At 35.5% G+C, this 23,755-nt stretch overlaps 1 protein-coding gene across 10 annotated transcripts in view; it reads left to right on the plus strand.

The window, feature by feature from the left end:
* Nucleotides 1-3,064: 3,064 nt before the first annotated feature.
* Nucleotides 3,065-23,755, plus strand: part of LOC114306815 (vacuolar protein sorting-associated protein, putative (DUF1162)) — a 91,183-nt gene continuing 70,492 nt past the window's right edge. For 2 of the 10 annotated variants that reach the window (XM_082898995.1, XM_082898999.1), the window contains exons 1-10: nt 4,335-4,524; nt 5,485-5,600; nt 6,503-6,544; nt 7,314-7,420; nt 7,646-7,723; nt 8,913-9,025; nt 9,338-9,431; nt 18,440-18,483; nt 18,650-18,718; nt 22,930-22,991. In XM_082898995.1, coding sequence (XP_082755121.1) covers nt 7,324-7,420; nt 7,646-7,723; nt 8,913-9,025; nt 9,338-9,431; nt 18,440-18,483; nt 18,650-18,718; nt 22,930-22,991 — 557 coding nt within the window. In that variant the 5' untranslated portion in view covers nt 4,335-4,524; nt 5,485-5,600; nt 6,503-6,544; nt 7,314-7,323. Of the gene's footprint in view, nt 3,335-3,465; nt 3,735-4,211; nt 4,525-5,484; nt 5,601-6,502; nt 6,545-7,313; nt 7,421-7,645; nt 7,724-8,912; nt 9,026-9,337; nt 9,432-17,369; nt 17,491-18,439; nt 18,484-18,649; nt 18,719-22,929; nt 22,992-23,755 lie in introns of those variants that run through there. The other 8 variants (XM_082898996.1, XM_082898997.1, XM_082898998.1 and 5 more) reach the window with 8 other exon arrangements.

Genomic DNA, 23,755 nt, shown 5'->3' on the forward strand with positions numbered 1-23,755 from the left:
ATGTATATAAACACATAATTACACATGGAGTACATCCCTTTTCTTCTCCAAAATAATCATACATATACAATGTATATAAGCATAGTCATATTCAATGACAACCAACAAAAGGTTAATTTCAATTCACCTAGTCCACATGCAATTTCTACAACAATCATAACTATCCTCCATCGATAGCCCCAAACAAATATTTCCAAGCAGTTGTACAAACTTCACAATAGATAAACTATCCATATGTCCATCGATAAGAAACGACAATTTTCCAACTCCATCATTAATATACACGTCTAACCAATTTCACATTTATTGAACCAATTCCATGATTTATACAAAATAACCATTTGAAACATTTTAGAGCAACACTCCATTTCCTCCCAAATACAATCCGTTTGCCAAAATCAACAAGTTTGATACAACACAATCTCATACCCATACCTATAAACAATTCAACACCTTTACTTTGAAAATCCCTCTTTTGATTTTAAACCAAAACCCTATGTTTGTCTAAAATCACCCAAATCCCAACCTTTATTTGCAATATCATTAAATACCCAAGTTAAAAATCATACAAGAGTATAGAAAGTCCCTACCTCAAGCTTAGAAGAGGGAGAAGGAAGAAAAGCCCAAAAGTCGACGGAGGAGAAACGACGTTTTGCTCTGATCAAAATAAAGCCCTCGATAAGCTCTACAATTAATCTCAAAGAAGCAAGGCGATGAGAGGTCTCCAAGTGAGTAGATCTAAGGATCTTTGAGTGAAAAAAGTGCTTTATGACAGAAAGAAAGAGTTTCACGGTTTAGAGGGAGAAATGAGAAGAAAAAGTAAAGAAAAGAACAAGTGGTGGACCTATTTATAGTACTAGGTCAAAATAAAACATAAACGCTAAAGTCAACCCAAAAATCTGGTCAAAAACCCAAAAAGTAGGGCCCAAATTGACTAAAAAAATCTGGAAAAAGTTTGCAGGTGTCGACACCTGCAGCAGAGGTGTCGACCCTTGTGAAGAAAAGCTGGAACACTTATGTTTGACAGCATGCAAGGTGTCGATTCTTCCCAGACTGGTGTCGACACCAGATTTCAGCAAGCAATTTCAGGACAAGGGTCAATTCTTCCCAAACTGGTGTCGACCCTTGAGGCCAATAATAAAAGGAAGGTGTCGACACCACCAAGACCGGTGTTGACCCTATAACAAGATTTTTAGTTTTCCAAACAACTTTTCAATGTAAACAAGCGTGAACGAGCAATTCCCAACAAGTTTAAATCAATTTATACTCCTCCAAAACCAAGATACAACAACTCAAAGATTCTCAAAATAAAATAAAGGATTCAAATACACTTCCCAAAAGCTTTGAAGGACACAAGTGTTAAATCTATATCATTTTTTTTTTCCATATAAAAAACTGTGGGACCCATGCTAACAACATGGCTTTTTAATTGAACATTTTCGTTGTTTATTGATTGGACATTGTCAGTGGTATCAATTTTTTTATTAAATAAATGACTAAGGCCTTGTTTGGTTTGTGTTTCTCAAAAAATTTTGGGAAAAATTATCTACAAATAAGTTTTCAAAAGTAATCAAACCAAACAAATTTTCTCAAAATTTTTTTTCCAAAACTTGTTTGGTTTACAAGTTTTCCAAACAAATCTCTCTCTCATATACATCAAATCAATCACTTTTTCCAAAACTCTCTCTCAAAATAATTTTTCAAAACATCTTTTGAAAAAAAATCAAACCAAACAAATTTTCGTACTTTTTATCTCAAAACATGTTTCTCAAATACAAACCAAACAAGCCCTAAATGTTTCATATGAATATAAATGTTAAGTCCGTACTACAATGATTGAGACCCCCTTTTTTTGAAGACCCCCACAACCCCATTTGGATCTCAACCATTGATGGTGTAGGCCCTACACATATCAATGGTTGAAATCCAAAGGGGGTTGTGGGGGTCTTTAAAAGAATGGGGTCGCAAGCATTTTTCTTTTATGACCCACCCATACGACACATTTAATCATTTTGTACAAAATTTGGGACTATAAGGCCGTGTTTGGTTGTGTTCTGGAAATGTAATTCTACCCCTCCATTTACATTTCATGTTTAGATAGAGTTTTTAAAATGTGATTCCACCACACATTTCAAAATGTAATTCTCCTTTACATTTGGCTACACTCTCTCGTTTGTGTTCTCCATTCTAAAAAGTATAAGATTTTTAAATTTTGGGTCTACCTAGATGTACGGTTGATTGACCGTGACAGTGTCATTTTTTATTTTTATTTTTATTTTTTTGCAATTGTCAATCACCAATCGCTTCTTGTTATTTGGGAAAAAAAAATTATATTTGGTTTTGATATTTCTTAAATATAAAAATTATTTTTTTAAACCAAAATGGCATTTTTTTTTTATTTGAATGTTAAAAAGAGTTTGGTCATGAGTTTTTAATATAATTTTCAATAGAGTGTTTGGTTATGAGTCATAACTTTTTGAGTTATTTTCAATTAAAATAATTTTTATGTTATTTTTTATTAATAATTAATTTTTTAAATTAAATTTTAAAAAGAGTTTGGTTATGAGTGATATTTTTTTGTTAATAATCAATTTTTTAAATTGAATTTTAAAAAACATTTGGTTATGAGTGTTATTTTTTTTTTTGTTAATAATTAATTTTTTTAATTGACTTTTAAAAAGGGTTTGATTATGAGTGTTGATAAGAAATTTCAATAGAGTTTTGTGTTATGTATTTAGTTATGACTTATAACTTTTCGAATTAAGTTTAAATTTTTTTATTCCACATGTCATATCAAACATTTAAAATTCTTTTAAAATTCATAACAATGTTAGGTAATTCAAAATTTTGTGGCTCAAATGGCTCAAATCACTCAAAACGACGTCATTTTTTGAGTATAATACGACGTCATTTTAATAAATTTGAGCCATTTAAATCACAAAATTTTAAAATACCAAACATTTTCTTAAAATTCATAACCAAATAAATTTTTTCAATTCCTCTGTAGCTCGAATAAGCCTTCCCAAATGGCTCAAATGAGTTGGAATCTGTTATTGTAGGGTTTGGCCCATTTGCCCCAAGTCAGCGTGAAACCCACGCGTTTACAAAACAAAGAAACGTAAGAGAGAGGACCATGAAGTTGAATGTGAGAACAGAGCTGTGTTGCCTCTGAAGTCGAGCGACCGACCATGGTGTTCACCGTCGACCAGTGACCATCGACCGCCGTCCACCACTCTCTCTCTCTCTCTCGATTAGCGACCTTGTTATTGTTGTTAGGACCTTGCTATTTTCATTCCTCTCTGTTTCTTCTTTATTCTCTTTCTTCTCCAATCAGGTAAACTCAAAGATGAGTACAACTTTAATTGATTGCTGCTATTTCATATTGATGCCATAATCATATTATTTTTTCTTTCTTCTATTCTTATAGTTGATTTTTTTTTTCTTGATTTTTTCTGAGATTGAAAGGAATGCATCTTGGAGAAAGAGGTTCACATGTGCGAACATGGCTATATATAATTGAGCATCTTGCATCTTGCAAATAGTTCTGCAAATAATTGAGCATCTTGCATTTGTTTGAATGCATCTTGCAGAACTATTTTGAAAGGGATAAGAAAGAGGGATAAAAGAGTGCATTTTGAAGAGAGGAGAGAGAGAACAATTATCACAGCTTTCTTGGGTCTGGTTTGAGAGAGATAGAGAGGAGAGAGAAAAACATGCGTGTGTTTGATTTTGGGGTGAGTTTTGGAGAGAGAATGGTTGCCAACACCTTCTATCAAATTCGGGTGATTCGTGCCTCAAATTTCGAGCTACTAATGTGTTTGGTTTAAATTTTTTGAATTAAATTTTTTGAAAATTGAATTTTTTAGTTTTCGTGTTTTTTTATTTTTAGTGAATATTTTAAAAATTTTAAATTTTTTTTTACCTTTTTAGATGCACCTTATTTAGATGTATTTAAAAAGTAAAAAATTTGTGAAAAAATATTTTTAAAAATTAATAAATACATAAAAATATAAAAAATATACTGAATTCTCGTATTTTTTTGTATTTTTGATATTTAGTGAATTTTCAAAAGTTTTTTTTAATTTTTTTTTTACTTTTTAAGTATATTTATGTTAGGTATGTTTAAAAATTAAAAAAATGACTCAAAATATTAAAAAAATTCAATAAAAACAAAAAAACATGAAAAATAAAAAAATAAAATTTCTGAAAAGTATTTTTAAAAAATTGGTAACCAAGCATCTTTTTTTCAAATTTTCTTAAATCATAATTTCAAATTCAAAATATAATTTTATTATCAAATCATATTTACAAACCTGTACCAAACCGCACTTAACATTTTCCTTTTTAATTTTTTGGTATTTCCGAAATAGGTCTCTGATTTCAGTTTGTACTTGTGTCTCGCAGACTCCCCACCAGCGATCTCCCTCATCGCGACAACCAAAACTTAATCGGCATCCCTCTGGCGAAGTTCTCCGGCACCGGCAGCCCCACGGCAACAACCTCCACCGGCCAGTCCAGCTCCGGGTACTACTAATGGCGTGTGTGGTATTATGGTTATGTTTTATTAATGAGTTTTGTCTAATTTCTCAGCCTAGTCAAATTTTATTTGTCAAATTTATAGCTTTATTATTGGGTTGTTCTTCATTTTCAAGTAAATTTGAGTGTTTGTCAAGCTCAAGTAAATTTATTCATCAGTGCCTTACATCTGCCTTTGTTTGCAATATAGTTCAGAATAGTTGGTTGTTGCATACCAAACTGATGGTAAGTTGATAGTGCAGAGGATAATATTGCAAAGTTAATTGAAGTTTATTTTTTTAAATAATGGATCGGGCTAAGTTGATGCCTTTCATCTGCATCTGTTATTTTATTTATTGATTTGGAAGTTATATTACCGATATTCCATTGATTTGGAAGTTAAAATCTACATTTTTTGTTTATTTCAAAATTTTAATATATTTATAACATAATTATGACGTCACAGTCGATTATGGTTGAGTTGATGGATAAGAGTTTCAAAATTGACATGAGATGTGGTAATAGTACAATAGATGTCAATTTATTTAATTTAATTAAGCATATAGCCATGGATAGAGTGGAATGGCGAAAAATGATTCAACTAACCGATCCCACTTAATTGGAACACAGGGCTTACCTTAGTTTGGTTTATGTCTTTTTTGGATTGGTTGTGACGAATTGTTATAATTTGTAAACCTTGCTACACTCTATGATCTTGTATAAATCCAAATTTGGTTATTTGTTCATGTTGTTCCGTTTCTTCTCTCCTCTCCTCTCTCTCTAGTCTCTGCCATTGCCACATCAATGGACTCCCACTCTGACTCTATATCATTGCCAAACAACAAGTTTACCCCTGTCAGATCATAATAAGATGTTTTGCCTCTCCCCTCTCTATTTATGCTGGTTGATGTTTCTCCTCTCTCCCCTCCCTTGCTAAGGCAATGAAATGGCGTGTCTTGTGCAATCCAGGAGTGTTGAAGGCAGCCTTGGTGTTGATGACTTTGTACTTGGACTGCTACATACTGGGTCAACGTGTGCCTACCTCTGTGACCGCCATTCTCAACCTCTCCTCACCATTCCCTGAGGTATGTGATCCAATCCCAACTATTAGCGTGCTTCAGTTATTTTTTTTGTCTTTTCTTTATTTTTTTTCGTGTCATTTGTCTATAATCTATGATAGATTGGTTTGGTTTTTTTGCTTGTATATATGTTTGTGGTGGTGGTTGTAATGTTCAATCTGTTTTAGTAAGGTAGGAATTGGGCAAACATAGTAACAAATCATTGGGTAAACACTGTTGTTTTACAGAATGACATTGTTTCAGATCTTTATTTGTAGTTATATACGTATAAATATGGTTTTATGTATATGCTTGTGGTGATAGACTGATAGTTTCAATAGCGTTTTTAGTTTCAGAAAAGTGCATCTCAAATGAGGTAAATACCTAAAGAAAATGTCAATCCTTTTTAATAAGGAAGTAGATTGGGGTTTAATACATTCAAGTGGAACCACATTTCGGTTCTAATGAAAGATTGGTTTAGTTATGGGTGCAAAAATTTGGAACTGATCAACGTTGGTTTGGTTAAGAGTTAGACATCAACCTGAACCAAACTGACCCTTACACATCCCTCAGTACTCCATTGCATAGGAAATCAAAATCATTCTCAATAGGTGTAGTGTGGAGTGAGAGTGTAACGGGGTAAGGTAAGGAAAGTGGCCCGCAGAGATAATGTTTCCAGTGTTCAGCAATTACTATCCCTCCCCTCGGTTCTCTTTCCCTATACATGCATATTTATATATATATATATACACGTGTTTGATGATAGCTATCCCTTTCCTAGTTTACTCTTTCTCTATACATGCATATATATATACACATGTGTGTTGTACGCAATATCTTTTTATATATATTTTGATATATTGTAGTATTTATAATCTTAATGTTGCCTCAGTTTCTCTATTCCATGGTCTTGTCATAAATCTTTGCAGGTGTGTGTGCGTTCGTGCAGTGAAAGAGATAATAATTTTAAGGTATTAAACAAACTATTAATTAGCCATAAGGATAATTTGTTACTTTTATAGCTGTGAAAATAATGGGAAAATAGCAACAATGGCTTAATTTGTTTACCATAAATCGTTGAGTCATTCTATCTAGGATTTTTGCTGTTGTTGTGTTTTGTTGCTAATAATCAATTTTAGAACATTTTCTATCTTTGGTATAACTCAACAAAGTTTTTGAACAATTTAAAAACATTGGTCACGAAGAAATTTTTATTTTCTTCATACATTGAATTTGAATAAAATCAAAAAACACTCTTGGTTATGTTTAATTTCATTCCATTTTTTGTTATTCTATTTCATGCATTTATGATATGAGCATGACATCATGGCTGGGGTTTGGTTAGTTCTGTATTTTCTCCTCTTTGATGGACTGTCTGATATTTTTAAAAATATAAGTTCATTCCTATGAAATTATTTTATTAAGGGAAGCCTGGTAACGCTGGACCAAATTAAAATGATCACTGAGGTAAATTATGAAATTGAATTAAATTATAGCCTTCATGGTAATGTGGCATCATGAAAAAATGTTACTAGGAACATTTAGTCTTCATTTGTGGCAATATGTTGCAGTTTTGGAGGGGACTATTTTCATTATTCACTTCAGTAGTGATAATTTTGCCCTAAAAATGTTTTACACAAAGATACATTTTTAGTGGTGTGAAAGAGATACATATATATTTTATTTTCTATTTTGGTATTAGAATCTTAGGAGGCTTGTGTTTGGTTTTTATGGTTTCAGAAAGAGGGCAATGTTTGAAGGGCTTGTTCGCCAACTGCTTGTGGGTTATCTTGGCCAATACATTAAAGATATACAAAAGGAACAACTTAGGATCAGCCTATGGAATGGTAACCAATTTGATTTTTTCCTCTTTTCTTATCATTATGCTCTCTTCTTTTGTAATTACTATTATTTGGATGGATATTAGTGTTAATTTTTCAACCTCTCTAAAATATATTTATATTATAGTTTGTCTGCTGTTATCATCCCTATGTTGATATGTACAAAGATGTTTCTTTTTACATTTAGATGGCATGTGCATTGAATTTTTTTTTGATGATTTTCTCATGCAGAAGAAGTATTATTGGAGAATGTAGAACTGATTCTTGAAGCTTTTGATTATCTCCAGCTGCCGTTTGCCCTAAAGCAAGGTGTTGTAAACTAACCACTACATGTACATAGTTATTGTTCTTTGTTTTTTGAACCACTAGTGTTTTTATTCCAGTAACATCTTTGCATATTTTCTTCATGTGTGCCTTTTATTTTTTCACTTTGCTTCATCTAAATTCCTTATGGGTATGATTCAACTGGGATTTCATCATAATTACTCATTGTATTTTGCTTTAAGTACATGAAGCTAAGTTAGGAGTTATTAGGATGTCTTATTAAAAATAGAAAAAGAAGATAACTGGGGAGATGGTGCACAGCTGGACACAGTTTCTGATTTTGTTCATTATAATCTGCTTTTGTGGGTACTATAACTTATCTTTGCTATATTAGGACATCCAACACAACTGGACTCAATTTTTATTTATTTATTTATGTGTGGTTTGTTCCATAACTTTTCCTTCTTATGATGGTTTTGGGCTTAGTAAACAATGAGTTCTTTGTGGAAAATGACCACAAATATTCCATCAACCATCTACAAATTGGTGTGGTTTCTAACTTCAAATATCATTTCTACTGCCTAGCAAGAAATTAAAATTATTAGTACCCAATTCTAAGTTTTTACTATTTTCACATTTACTATTGCCCCCCCAATAAAATAAAAATAAAAATAAGTGAAAAAAAGGCATAAGGAAAACTGGAGAAGTAAAAGTTGCTATGTGAAGATATATAATGATATAGCTAGATCATCTATTTTTGTATTCCCTTGTAGCATTGTCCTTGTGGTGGCGAGCGCCTGATGTGGTCTAGGTGGTTTGGATTTACCCCTCTCTGTCAAGATGCTTTTTATTGATTTCAAGGGCTTTGGTTATAATTCAAAGCCCCATGTTATTTGGAAATAAGTAGTTTGTGCTGTTCTTTGGTTGCTAAGGAATTGAAGAATTTTTGAGGAATAATCTGAAAATGTTGAAGGCTTATGCAATAAAATTTGTTGTTTGGCTTTTCTTTTTGGGCTTCAACATTGTCTCCATTCGTGGGAATTATATTATTTTTGATCAGTAGCGACTGCAAGACCTCGTGTGATTTGTTAAACTTTTTTTAAGCTTGGTTGCTCTCATCAAAGATGGGAATCATTTATCTACTTAACCTTATCCTTTGATGTTTTTGTACTCGGAACTGCTTTTACTCATATATGCTCTTTCTGAATGCCCTTGAACATGATTGTTTTGGAAGGTCGAGTTGGGAGGTTAAGCATCAAAATTCCATGGAGAAAGCTTGGCTGGGATCCCATTATAATTTCTATAGAAGATGTGTTTGTTTGGGCATGCCGGCGGGATGACCAAGAGGTAGTTTTGATCTCATGTGTCTATACGAGGAAAGATGATTTCTCTTTCTGAATGTTTTTTTTTGGTTCCAAAGGGAGCTGAACCCCAATCAGAAAAAAACTAATGGGAGGACATACGAAGGGAGCCAAGACCCTATGTTCTCTCATTCTCTCCCTCTTTCTCTCTCTCTCATTTTATTTATTTATTATTTTTTTTTTACTAATGTTACATCAACCCATTATCACAATCAAACTTCAAAAAGAGAAAAACTCAAGAAAGAGATTATTCTTCAGAACTTTTGATGGCAAATTATTTTGCCTGTTTTTGCGGTAGTGGAGTATGGATGCAGTAGAAAGGAGAGAATTTGCTGGAAAAAAAGCCAAACTTGCTGCAGCTGAGCTGGCAAAATTGTCAAGACGTGTTTGTGGTGAGCAATTAGACTTCCGCTATTTAGTGCCAGTAGTGGTGTTTTTTAGTTAATATGTACTTTATTTTGATGTTCTTTTCTTTCTTCTGTCTATTTATCTATCGTTCTTTCTTTTTCCTTTATTTTTAGGATATTTTTCTTAGCCATTTGGCAGGCTATCAGATTCACTTAATTCTTGTCTCGAAGGACACAAGGATGCAACTATATTTCATATTTCTTTTATTTTTAATGGTTTAAATTACTCTGTTTGGTTTTGAGTTTTCAATCCTTATTTTTTAAAAATATTTTGGTCAATTTTTTTTTAATTTTTTATATGCATCAAATATAGGTTTACTTAAAAAGTAAAATATTTGTGAAGAAATCTTTAAAAAATCAATAAGTACAGAAAAATATGAAAATGTACTTATTGTTTTTATTTTTTTGGTATGTAGTGATTTTTTTAAAAGATTTGTTCATAAAATTTATGCTTTTTAGATGTATTTATATTAAGGCCTCATTTGGCAAGTGTTTGTTTTAGCGTGAAAGTCAAAAAATAACTAAAAAAATAAAAAAGCCTATAATCTATACAAAAAAGTCAAAGATTATTTTTTCTCTCTACTTTTTGCACATCTTTTCATAAAAAACCAAAAAGTCATTTCAAACATACTAGTTTTTTTTACCTCATATTTTAACCAGAAAACCAAAAAGTTATTAAAATAGCATGTTCCCAAACGAGGCCTAAGTGGATGTAAAAAGTAAAAAACATTGATTTACATATTAACAAAAGTCACTAAAAACAAAAAAAATATGGATTGAAAACTCAAAAACTGTTTTTGAAAATTCTAAAACCAAACTGATATTTTCAAACTAAAATAGTGCATTGCTTTCATTTTTCTTGAATGTTTTTTTATTTATTTATGCCATGTATTTTTCTTATTTATTTACTTTGTTTTTATGGGGTTGGCACCCCCTGCATCTTTTTGCATATATAATCATGATTACTTGTCAAAAAATGGAACTTTTATTGGTAGTTATGTTGCAAACTTGGCTCCATACATACCTGTTGGGTGCCTGTCCAACTAGTCATATTGGACGTATATACTCTTAAGTCTTACCTCTGTCTCTAGTGTCCGACATGAGTACTTCACAAATTTAGAAGAGTCTATGTAACATACGGTAAGATGAAATATATGTGTATTTTCTTTCTTTCTTTTTATCTTTGTTTTTTAATAAATAATAGAAAATACTAAAATGTTGGAAAATGTGTATAAAAATATGTGAAAATGTATTGAGATATGTGAAAAGTGTATTGAGATTATAAATATTTTGGCATTAAATGATATACACTACTACAATTTCTAATTGCTTGTGCATAAATTATAGGAACATGACTATTATTTCTAAAATTATAGGATCATGTTTGTTTCATTTGGCTGACTAAATATATTCTTCTAATAAATATAAATATTAACAAAGCATCAAGGAGATGCCTCCCATGTACAATCTGCAAAACACTAACTTAGCTTATGACATGACCCCCCAAAAGTGTGACAAAATGAAGGAGAAGATCTAACGACCCCCTTACTATCTTCTTTATAATCTCTTGACCTCCTTTTTGCCTGTGGTTCATCCCTCTGTCATGGCCCCATTTCTTGGATTTTTTTTATTGGGGGTGTACCCTACTTGAAATACTTGTAATTGTAATGAAATCTGTTTCCACGATCTTTTTAATTTTCTCCCGTTGAGGGTTTGCTTAGCTGTCTCCACACAAGTTGATAAAATTAATTTGCCTCATCCAAACCATTCCTATAAGCATCTCTCCCTCCCTCCTCTCATTCAATCTTGGAAAGCATTGATTTGATCAGTTTTTCCAATATGCTTGCTGAGTCAGACAATGGCTTTTATTTATTACTGATGATGCTTGGCATTGATTGTGATTCCTTAATCAGTCAATCAATCAATCAATCAATATAAGAGGTGATTGCTTAATCAATGCCTTAGGGCTTCATTTTGTAACAGTTGATTGATTAATATAAAATACGATGATATCATAATCATTATCCAAGCTTTGTATTGTCATAAATTACATGGTATTAGACCCAAAACCCTAAAAACCGTCATCCACACAGCCGCTGCCACCAACTAGCCATCACCTATCACCATCTATCCTCCATTATTGGTCTCTAAGTCTCCATCGGAACCAACCAAGGTCCTACAGAGCTGTTTCGGCTTCAGCTAAAGGCCCTTTTGGCCTAGTCGACCCTTGTGAGGGCTGTTCTAGCCTCTCTTTGTGTATTTCAGCTCTTGTGGATGAGTGTTTGAGGCTGCCCATCTTCTATTGCCCCAAGTTTCTTTCCCTTTACTTTCTTGAACACAGTTCAACACTTGTTTTGATTAGAGGTTCGTTTTCCCGTATTTGATTTATTTTTTGGGTCCATAGATGACCCATTAATCTGATCGTTATGCTCCCATAGTAGTCTGTATGGAATTTTGCTTGTTCCAGCCCATTCCATTTCTTTTTCCATTCTTGTGATCGTGAAAGATTTTTTTGGTTGAAATTGTAGAGTTCTTATGGATGACCTAACTAGTGAATCCACCACTACTTCTCACCCATCTAAAGGGGAGAGCTCCAGTCCAGTTATGACTACTACATCTGAGAACCTGAACCCTAGCCTCAAAATCACCACCGCTTTGTTTAATGGTCAGAATTACCTTTCATGGTCTCAATGTTTGACAGCTTTTCTGAAGAGAAGAGGGAAAATGGGAAATGTTAATGGGGGAGTTTAAGCACCAAGTATTACGGATCTTGGCTATGACCAATGGGAGATTACTAACTCTTTAATCATGGGATGGCTTATTCATTCCATGGTTCCTGAGATTGGTGAAGGCTACTTATTCATGGATACTGCCCAGGATATTTGGGAAGCAGTCGCTATTATATATTCTCGAAAAGAGAATTTTTCTTAGTCTTTTGAGTTGCGCCGGTCTATTGAGCGCTCAGCACAAGGGGAGCAGACAGTTCTCTAGTATTACACCTTTCTAACTAATGGTTGGAAACGCCTAGATCATCTTTTGGATTACAAGCCTGTTTGTACAGTTGACTCAGTTGGTTACCAGTAGGTCTCTGCACATGAGAGGGTCTTCAAGTTTCTGGAAGGCCTTAATGTGGAGTTTGATCTGGTCTGGAGTCGTGTCTTTAGCATGGATGTTCTTTCATCTCTTCAAGAGGCCTTTGCATATGTATAGAATGAGGAGAGTCGTCGTTCTGCTATGTTACTACCGGCTACTGGAGACCATTTAGCATTACTTTCTGCTTTTCTCGAGATAGAGTTGGTTTGTCACTACTTCTTTCCCATCCTTCAAGAAAGGATATTGTGTTTTGTGATTACTGCAGCAAGTCGCGGCATACTCGCGAGACTTGTTGGAAACTTCAAAGGGTTCCATTAGGGAGTCGGGGTGATCAATCTGGTACTAGAGGTGGTTGATCAGGCCAGTCTAGAGACCCTTGATTCTACTTTTGCTTCAGTTGGTCCGACTTCTGATAGTTTATCTAGCATGAATTCTCCTGAGCTTGAGGATGTTCTGCATCATTTGCTAGCCCGCCGGTCTTCTACTGCTCCCAGTGCATCTTCCTTGTTGTTTGCCTGCTCAGGTAACTTAGCCTTTTCTTTTAGTGCTTTTCTTTCCCATAAATCTTTGCCATGGATTATTGATTCTAGTGCCTCAGATCATATGTTTGGGTCTTCTGACTTCTCAACATATAAGCCTTTTTAGGTCAAGACAAAGTTAGGATTGCAGAGGGTGCTGTTTCTTGTATCTCTGGGAAAGGTTTAATTCATGTCACCCCTACCGTCCTCTATCTTCAGTGTTCCACGTTCCCAATTTTTTTGTTAATCTTCTATCCTTGAGTCTTATTATTAAGGATTTGAACTGTAGTGTGCCATTTTTTTTCCTGATCATTGTCTTTTTCAGGACCTTGCCACGAGGAGGACGATTGGCAGTGGTAGTGCAGAAAATGGTCTCTATTTATTAGTTCAGCCGAACAAGCTTGCTCATCATTCCATCTAGTTCCCAACCACCAAGGAGGATTTATGGCTATAGCATCAACATCTTGGGCATCCTTCTTTTCATTTACTTAGGCATTTATTTTTGTTTGTTTTTACAAACAATAGTATGTCTGAGTTTCTTTGTGAGTTTTGTCAGCTTGACAAACAACACTGAGCTTCTTTTGCTCCAAGTTTTGATAAAAGTTTAGCTCATTTTTCTTTAATATATTCTGATGTGTGGGATTTATCTTGTGTTATGTCTTTAAAAGGCTATAGATGGTTTGTTACCTTTATCGATGATTTTCTTGTACTACTTGGGTGTATCTCATGAAAGAAAAAAGTGAGATTTTTTCTGTGTTTCAAAATTTTCATAAAATGATTTGTACTCAGTTTGGGGCAATTGTCAAAATCTTGCATTCTGATAATGGGGGTGAATACATTTATTCAGGGTTCAAGAGCTACTTTCCCACTCATGGCATTATACATCAGACATCTTGCATCAATACCCTCAACAAAATGGGGTCGTAGAATGCAAGAATCGCGTCATCTTCTTGATATGGCTCACTACATGTGTTTTTCTATGTTAAAATTTACCTACACCTACCATCACCTACTACCACACCTACCACACCTACCTACACCTACCATCACCTACTACCACACCTACTACACCTACCACCAATTTACCCTCACCTACTCCTCACCTACTACCCAAATCCTCTTCTATATAATAGGAATCCTTGTAATATCAAAAAAACAACAATCAATAACATCAATATATACACAATTTATTCTCTCTCTATCAATTTTTCTTACATGGTATCAGAGCTAGGTTAAGAACTTAGTATTTTTCGCTTCACCGGCGGGCGGCAACCTCGCCTTGGCCGCCCGCCGGACCTCAACCTAGTCCGCTAGAATTTTCTACACATACCAGCCTGGGAACGGTAATCTACGATTAGATTTTGTTGAAGGCAACAATGTCACAGTACTCCTCACCTACTACCCAAATCCTCTTCTATATAATAGGAATCCTTGTAATATCAAAAAAACAACAATCAATAACATCAATATATACACAATTTATTCTCTCTCTATCAATTTTTCTTACATTCTATGAGTGTGCCTCGGTCCTATTGGGGTGAGGCCATTCTCACCGCAGCCTATCTCATTAATCGTCTTCCTATCCAGGTTTTGCAAAAACAAGCTTTACTTTAAGTCCTTCTCGGTTCGGAGTCTTTGTTTTCCATTCCTACTAAAATATTTGGCTGTGTCTGTTTTGTCCACAATCATTCTTTTCCTCGTGGTAAGTTGGACCCTCGCTCTCTCAAGTGTGTTTTCCTGGATACTCACCTACTCAAAAGGGGTACAAGTGTTATTACCCTCCTTCTCATAAGTGGTTTGTGTCCATGTATGTTACCTTCTTTGAGTTCCAGTCCTACTTCTTGTTTTCTCCGGTGTCACAGTCATCCCTTCAGGGGAGCCTTGGTATGAAGAGATTCCTGTTGCCCTTGTTGCTCCTATGGTGGAACCAGTTGTTCTTGCATCACCTATTATTGGGACTATAGAATCCAATGCCACAAAGGACAGGGAAGGGCAAGTTTATGTCAGGGATAAAGACAGACAGAAAGTTACTTGGATACAAGAGACCACTTCTGTCACCCACTGCCATCTCCTGCTTCTGATAAGACTCTAGGTAACTTTGAACCTCTTGTTTCTCTTGAGTCTACTGATATTGCTATTCCTGACACTACTAATCTTGATATTCCTATTGCCAAGAGAAAGGGTGTGAGATCTTGTACTCAACATCCTATTTCAAACTTTGTGTCCTACTCTCATTTGTCTTCCTTTTATAGAACCTTTGTGTCAAACATTTCCTCTGTTAGTATTTCTAACCATTTTCAAGATGCTCTTGATACCTCTGAATGGAAACTTTTTATGATTAAGGAAATGAAAGCACTTCGTAAGAATGGCACTTGGGAATTAACTGAGTTATCTAAGGACAAACGATCGGTGGGATGTAAATGAGTGTATACTGTGAAACACAAAGTAGATAGTTTCATTGAGCGTTACAAGGCTCGACTTGTGGCAAAAGGCTTCACTCAGACTTATGGAGTATACTATCAGGAGACTTTTGCACCAGTGGCTAAGATGAATTCAGTCAGAATACTTCTCTCTCTAGCAGCTAATTTAGATTGACCATTTCATTAGTTTGATGTAAAAAATACTTTCTTACATGGTGATCTAGAAGAAGAGGTATATATGGACATTTTTCTTGGTTTTGAGGATCATCAGATAGAGGGTAAAGTATGCAGGCTTTGAAAGTCGTTATATGGTCTCAAACAGTCTCTAAGGGTTTGGTTTGAGAGATTCATTCAGGTTATGCTTAAATATAGTTTCAAATAGAGTCGAGTAGATCACACTTTGTTTGTGAAGCATTCCTCACGTGGTAAGATTACAACTCTCATTGTTTATATGGATGACATAGTGCTTGCAGGCGATGCTAGTGAGGAAATACCCTTGTTGAAGGAAATATGTTTTTGACCTTTTGAAAGAAACATGGATGTTTGGATGTAAGGCCTGTGATATCCCATTGGAACCTAATCAAAAACTTAGTGATGATGAAGGAGGAGCAGCTATTGATAGAGGGAGTTATCAACGACTAGTGGATAAGCTCATTTACTTATCTCACTCTTGTCCTGATATTGCTGTTATTGTCAGTATGGTTAGCCAGTTTATGTATGCTCCTCATCAAATCAAATTCACTTAGAGGCTGTTATGACAATTCTGAGGTACTTGAAATCTTCTCTAAGAAAGGGCCTTTACTTTTCCAAACATGATCACTTTAAAATGGAAGCCTATACAGATGCTGATTGAGCATGGTCAATAACTGATAGGAGATATACATCAGGATATTGTACCTTTGTGGCCAACAATCTTGTTACTTGGAGGAGTAAGAAATAAAATAGATCGAGTGCAGAAGCTAAGTTTAGAGCTATGGCACAAGGTGTGTGTGAACTCTTATGGATCAGACTGTCGTTGAGTGATTTGGGGATGAGTCAGACAGACTCTATGCAGCTATATTGTGATAATAAGGCGACCATCGACGTAGCTTACAATCTTGTTCAACATGACAGAATAAAGCATGTTGAGATTGATTGCCACTTCATCAAGGAGAAACTCATCAGCGGCATGATATGTACTCCTTTTGTGAAGTCCGGCGAACAACTTGTAGACATCCTCACCAAGGGAGTTGGGGGTAAACCATTTCATGACATTCTAGGCAAGCTGGGCATGCGAGATATTTTCGCATCAGTTTGAGGGGGAGTGTTAGAATATTTCATGGTTTTCTTATTTAGATTAGATTGTGATTGATTGATTGTGATTCCTTAATTAGTCAGTCAGTCAATCAATCAATCAATATAAAAAGTGATTCCTTAATCATTGTCTTAGGGCTTCCTTTTGTAACAGTTGATTGATTAATATAAAAGTTAAAAGGTGATGATATCATAATCATCACCCAAGCTTTGTATTCTCATAAATTACAAAATGTTGAGGCAATGTGTCATGGGATTGTGCTTGTAGGTGTGGGTAAGGCACTGAATTAGAACTGATGCACATATGCCATGGGGTCGTGCTCCTCTGCCAGAAGTCACCAACACTAGGGAGGCGAGCAAAAGAAAAGGCACATGAATTAGAACTGATGCACAAGTGTATGCAACAAATACATTTTATTAAGCAACTGGTAGGCACGGTGATGTGACAACAATACATGATCAACATTCTACAATTTATTTACACAACAGTCATTGCTACCCAATTTGGGTATCAGACTTACTTGATCGATAGTCTTATTTATGCTTTATAGATATTCACCAGGTTGGCAATAACAAATATCCTCCCTTTTTTAGGAATTGTAAAACTGAAAATAAGCAACTACAAGACATTTATTGACAGAAGTGCTATTGCTACATGCAATCCATGACACATGGCCTTCACTGGTAATGTAAGAGAAAAAAAGTTAATCTATTTGAAAGGTATGATCTTATACATTATGTATATTTTGTGCCCTCATATATGTCAATTGTTTGGCACCTTAGCATCTTACCCATTTTGGATTTCAGAACTACTCTGAAAGTGCAATTTGCTTATTACCATGACAGGGTAGATATGTAATTCCCTGAACTAACCCTTTTCCATTTTCACATCCTTAAATCTATCTCTAAGTTATCTTTTTCTTGACAAATTGATGGTTTCTCAGCGGGACACAATCCCTGAGCAATTGCCATCATAAAAGGCAGGCAAGGTGATTGTGCCATTGCTGCTGGTAATTTTTTAAGCTTCTTTAGTAATATTCCCCATACCTTACCCTTTCCCCTTTATATTCTCACACTTCTTTGATTCTGGTCACTGGCTTTCTGCCCCAAGCTCATTCCCTTGAACTCATGACCCTGTTTACTTTCCAAACTTCAAAATTGTAAACATAAATATGAATGGAAAAGGCAAATTAAAGCAAATAGGGGAATCGGCTTCTTGGAGAGGGATTCTGCAACAGTGGGGAAGGGTGAAGGGGAAAGATGAATGTTTCTGCAAGAGATATCAAGGGAGACTAAGGAGAGAGAATCATAGAAGGAATAAGGATCTGGATGCAGGCATTTAAAGTGGACTAACAGATTCAGCTTTTACTTGTCGGACTCTACAAACGATTAACCGTGGAGATATTATTTCCTACAATGACTCTGGGAACCATGCAATGTACCCTTATAGTGGTAGATTAATGTGGTCCAGATATATAGTTCTCACTACTAAAATTACTTTTCTAATTTTCAAAATAATGACTTTTTTATATTTGTTTTCTTGGTGGTCTGTGATTTTCTATGGGACGCCATGATGATATGAGACCCAGCTGTGATTTCTTTTGCTACAAAAATTATCTTTCTATATATATATATAATTTGGCTTATAGCAAGTTTTTCTTTTTTGCAGATAATCAGGCTGGGGAATCATTTATTTCATACATTACTGCAAAGGTAATATTGCCTTGTTGATGACCTTCTTATGTTCTTTGGCATAGTCTTGTTAATTAGTTAGTTTCTCTGTTGGAGATTCATGCAAGTCTTGTTGGAAAAATTTATTTTCAGTTTCTGAGATTGGATGTTCACATGACAACTGATTTTGTTTACTCATGTTTTCTAGATTCTGGACAGTATTCAAGTCTCCATTAGAAATGTCCATGTCCTGTATCGTGATTTGCTGACTGACTCGGTATAATCTTGACCTCCCTGCAATTCTTTGACATTCTTTGCTCATTCGTTTTAATTTTTGTTGTGTTTTCATATCATTCTCTATTATCTTAGAGCATTTCTATGAAGCATGGACACTCCAAAATCGGTGCCGTGGCGGTGTCCGACACGTGGACACGCCGGAGACACGTACAGGACACGCCAGATGGCTTGTCCCTTTAATTTAATGATTTTTTTGTAGGGGACACGGCGAGGACACACGTGTCCATATCGGAACACGGCATGGGATACGGCGGGGCTCATTTTTTTTTTCCCTTTCTTTTGCCTCTCTTATTTAGTGCTTTTGTGAAGAATATTGTTGGATGCTGAATGTTTTTCCCTTCTCGTCTTAGTTCTTGTTATCGTTTATTATGACTTTTTTGTGAATGAATGATCTAGTAATGTGTTTAAATGTAGTGGTTATATTTATTGAATTAATGTTACTATGTTAGTGTTTGTTAATTTTGATTTAGTATGAATGTAATATGAATCTACATAACACAAAAATATATAAAAAAATATAAAAAAAATTCTCCGTGTCCGTGTCCGTGTTCGTGTTCGTATCTGTGTCTGTGCTTCATATCTAAATTTTCTTCTATCATTAACTCTCAATTTGAAATGGTTTCTCTTGTGTCATTTAATTTCTAATTTTCTAGATTTTTGGTGAATATGACACTTTGAGTAGACGCAAAATTTACCAAACCTATAAATTTTATGCCATCAAGTGACCTTAGACAACTTTTTCTTGTTGTCCTCCTTGAGAACAGCCAAGTTCTAGTTTTTTCTTATTATTTTTAATCTGTTTTATTTATTTTTTAAAGGAGGTCAATTGAACAAGGGGTCAGCTCTAATAATACACATACAACAGTGCTATTCGAAACTTTTGGGGTAAAAACTTTATATGAAAAATAAGTTCATTGACATGAAATGTATCATTAAAGAAGAAATAATGATGTTAACTGCAACATCAAGGGTGGTAGAAGCATGGAGTTTTAGAAAATAGATGTTAATCGTATTTTAATAGTTTTTCTCAATATTGTGAAAATTTACTTTCATTTTCTGCCTATAGGAAATAAGAGGAAATAATTGTGCTTTGAATTTTCATTGAACTAGTGGTTGGGCACGTTATGTGTGAACCTTTGAAGGTTCAATACATCCAATTGGATGGTTGTTTTTTTTACATTTTATTTTTCAAATTTTACGCACAAAGTGGGTTCCATTATAACCTAACACACACATTAACTTGTCTGTTGGAGTATCCGTACACTCACTAAATTAGCAAACATTTAAGACATAGAATTAGTATCCACTTTTGCCTATTTGTACATTTTTTGTTGAGTGCTGCGAAATGCCCCTGCCTTTTTTCTTTGGACCCCCCACTTCTTTGAACCTCCACTCACCTAATTATCTTCTCTTTGAACCCCCACCGTAATACCAACTATACCCTTGTTCTTTAGATCCCCAACTCTTTTTCTTCTGGCAACTCCTCTGCCTGCCGGCAGCCCTTCACCATCGGCGACCTTTCACCAGCGACCTCCACCCTCATTCCCGCTACCGCTCTTCCCTCCTCAAACCAGAAAAGTAGCAAATATACATAACTTGTAACTTTTATATAGAATAGCACATAAGGAGATTGAAAAATCTAGAAATCCCCTAGATGTTGATTTGTGATTATGTATCAATTTTAAGCAGAATATAACAATCCCAATCAAACAATCAAACAATCAAGACAAAGAGACACAGCGATTTAACGTGGAAAAAACCACAATTGGACACCTCCAACTGTGATCAAAAAACCACGGGCAACAGCCACAAGAACAATCCACTAAGAAGAATTAAAGGAATTACACAGGTATACTCTCAATTACCTAGCGAATCCACAACGCCTAATTGAACCAACCTCTATGTGCCTCTTCCAACCCCATCTTCACCACGGAATTGTCTTTCTGATGAGCCACTCTGGATTCTACCAAAGCTTCAGGCTCGAATTCTTCAGAATCCACAACTGAAGAATAACTCTCTCTTTTGTGTATAACAAACAAACCTTTGATGTACTCTCTTTAGATCATGAGTTGAATACTCAATAAAAACATCAAAGAAAACTCCCAAAGTATCCCCAGATATAAACCCTAGAAACCAAAAAGAAGATCTGGAGCAGTTCACCTAAAATCTGACCCAACACGTGAATTTATAGAATCTGTCCCGCGATCTCCGCTCGAGCTCAACACAGCCCGCTCGAGCGGACTGACCAAAAACTGCGTGCAAATAAACTGAGATGCGCTCGAGCGTAGGAGCATCCGCTCGAGCGTAAAATCACACATTCCAGTATTTTTGCAGGCGACTGCAGAGATGCTGAGAGCTTCCAATCTCCGCTCGAGCGCCCGTTTTCCCGCTCGAGCGGACAGGCTAAAACTGGAAAAAATTAACATGATCGAACAGGCAACTTTGAATGCATTTTTGCATTTTGCTTCGGGGGCGCTGCCCCTCGACCCCGCCGTGGCGCTGCCCCGGACCCGCCAAGGGGCGCTGCCCCCTGGACCCCCGCGAGCTGACCGGGCAGCTCGATCCCCGTCATAATCAGCGAAGTGGCAATCTTGAAAGCTTTATCATCACAAACTTCTCTGAAATGCTTGATTCGGGTTGGATTCGCATCTAACAACTCATAGCCTCACTGAAATAAAAGTGCGAATAAAATTACAACTCAAAGGAGTTTTGTCAAACGGGATTGCCAATAAATAAAACCTAACAGAGATGATAAGCATGATATAAGATTCAATTCAAAACTTTCAATGCCTAGTGCCAATAATCCATTATCAATCCTCACAATCAAACGTTTCAAATTTCAATGTAAATAACGCATAGCCACTTTAAACCATGAGAGAATCAATGACACAGAGACACCCTCATTGCGCTCTCTCTCTCTCTCTCTCTCACTCTCACTCTCTCGATCGAGATCGAGATCGCAACTCCATTATCAAAACTCATCACAGCACACCAGACCAAGAGCAATACATATAGAGAGAAGAGAAAATGACATACTATCCGCGCGACGACATTGACGAGTATGATCCCACTCCTTATGGTGGTAGATACGACATATCCCTCACTTATGGCCGCCCTCTTTCTCTCTCATCAGGATCTATTATCTCACCACCACCACCTCCTCCTCCTCTGACTTCCACTTTGATTGCCCCCACTACTACTCCGCTTATGCCGACAAAGCTCTCGGCACCGAGTACAAGAGCTATGGTCGATGGTGGCTGGAGTTGATGGGAATGGCTGGTTAGGGTTTGGGAAATTAAGGTTAGAAAGTTAGGGATGAGGGTAAAAATGAAATTTCATGTTTGGACAAAATTGGAATTAAAAAAAATAAAAGAGATGGGGGTTGCTAAGAAAAAAGGTAGGGGTAAATAACACTATTTTTTTTTGATTGGCATTAGGATGTCCGGATCAAAACCTTACTAATTCCTAGGGGTGTACAAGCCCTCGGCAAGCAGTTTCCGGTAAGTGCACCATGGTTAATTCAAGGGTTTTTCCTCCAGTTTGATGGCCCTAAGGAAATTGTTAGCACCTAAGAGGTTTCGATCCCTGAACCTTGGAGGGAGCACACCTCCAAGATCCAAGTCCTTGCCATCAGGCCAACCCCTTGGGGTTGCCTATTTGTGCATTTTAACAATACTATGTATAGAGGTTTTTAACTCATCCATTGTGTATGCTTTAAATCCCACTATAATTATTATTATTTTTATATTGAGTGCCATATTAAATATTGCGGGGTGCTTATACTCTGATCTTGCTTTTGGGTGTTGCTGCTTTTGATTGGTTGTTTAGGCAGTGGTGCACAAATGCTATGTATGGAGGTGCATTAAAGTGTGCTGTGTTTTGATTGGATCTTTAGGCATGCTATAAAGAAGGAGATAGCTATTTATCAAAAAAATAAAATAAAAAATAAAGAAGGAGATAGCTAGGAGGAAAACAAACACAAGTCTCGTTTCTGTGCTACATGGAGTGGTGGAAATTATCACTGGACTCTTTTACTTGAAACGGTGTCTCGATTAAACATCATAGAGCTTCTCTTTTTTATGTTTGGATGTGGGTTATTCATTTGAATTTTTAATGTTGACATTATGAACCTGAAATGTTCCTGCCATAAGATTTGGAATACTTGCTCAAATTTTCTTGTTTGTATTCCAGGCAGAAACGGTACTTGGTGTAAAGTTTTGCAGCTTGACAATAATGAAGCAGAATCTTCTTGGGTATAGTGCACTTCTCTGTAATTATACTTCTAGTTTGATGAGTTCAAAACTGTACTTATATTTAGGGAACCATGTTTTATGCACTAGTATTACAGTGGAGGATTGATAATATCTCATGCATCAGACAGGATTTACATATAACCTTTTTCGATATCTGGTTTCTTTGATACCTTGATTCCTATCACATTGATTTGTGATGATCCTTCTAACTTTTTCTAATTTGTCTCATGCATTAGACAGGATTTACTTGCAGCCCGTTTTGATGTCTGGTTTCTTTGATACCTTGATTCCTATCACGTTCATTCGTGATGATCCTTCTAACTTTTTCTAACTTGCTAAAAATTTACATTTTTTGTTTTTGTGTGTCCTTCAATCCGATTCTCTATCTTTGGGTGTGATGCTACATTGTTTTTTGGTTTGCATCAATGACAAAGATGGTTGTGGAGAGGGACTAACTTGGGTTGCGACATTTAGGGGTGGTGATGCATGATTAGGAAGTGAAGTTGACAGTGTACAATGTATATGGTCTCTTGAAACTCTATCTAAGAAGTGGGCATTAATAGTGTACAATGTATCGTGTGGAATGAGAAGGAATCTTTCTATGGCTGGTGGATCTGAAGAAATATAAATTCACTGAATCAGAATTAAATGAGATGAAACCATAGAAGCAAGCAATGCATTATGTGAGTGAGATAACCAACACAAACAAGGAAACTAATGAACAAATGATATCTCACCCCTCTAAACATCCTCTTAAAAATGAA

This window comes from Camellia sinensis, chromosome 12 (genome assembly GCF_055761805.1).
Source record: "Camellia sinensis isolate YWXY chromosome 12, ASM5576180v1, whole genome shotgun sequence".
NCBI lineage: Eukaryota > Viridiplantae > Streptophyta > Magnoliopsida > Ericales > Theaceae > Camellia > Camellia sinensis.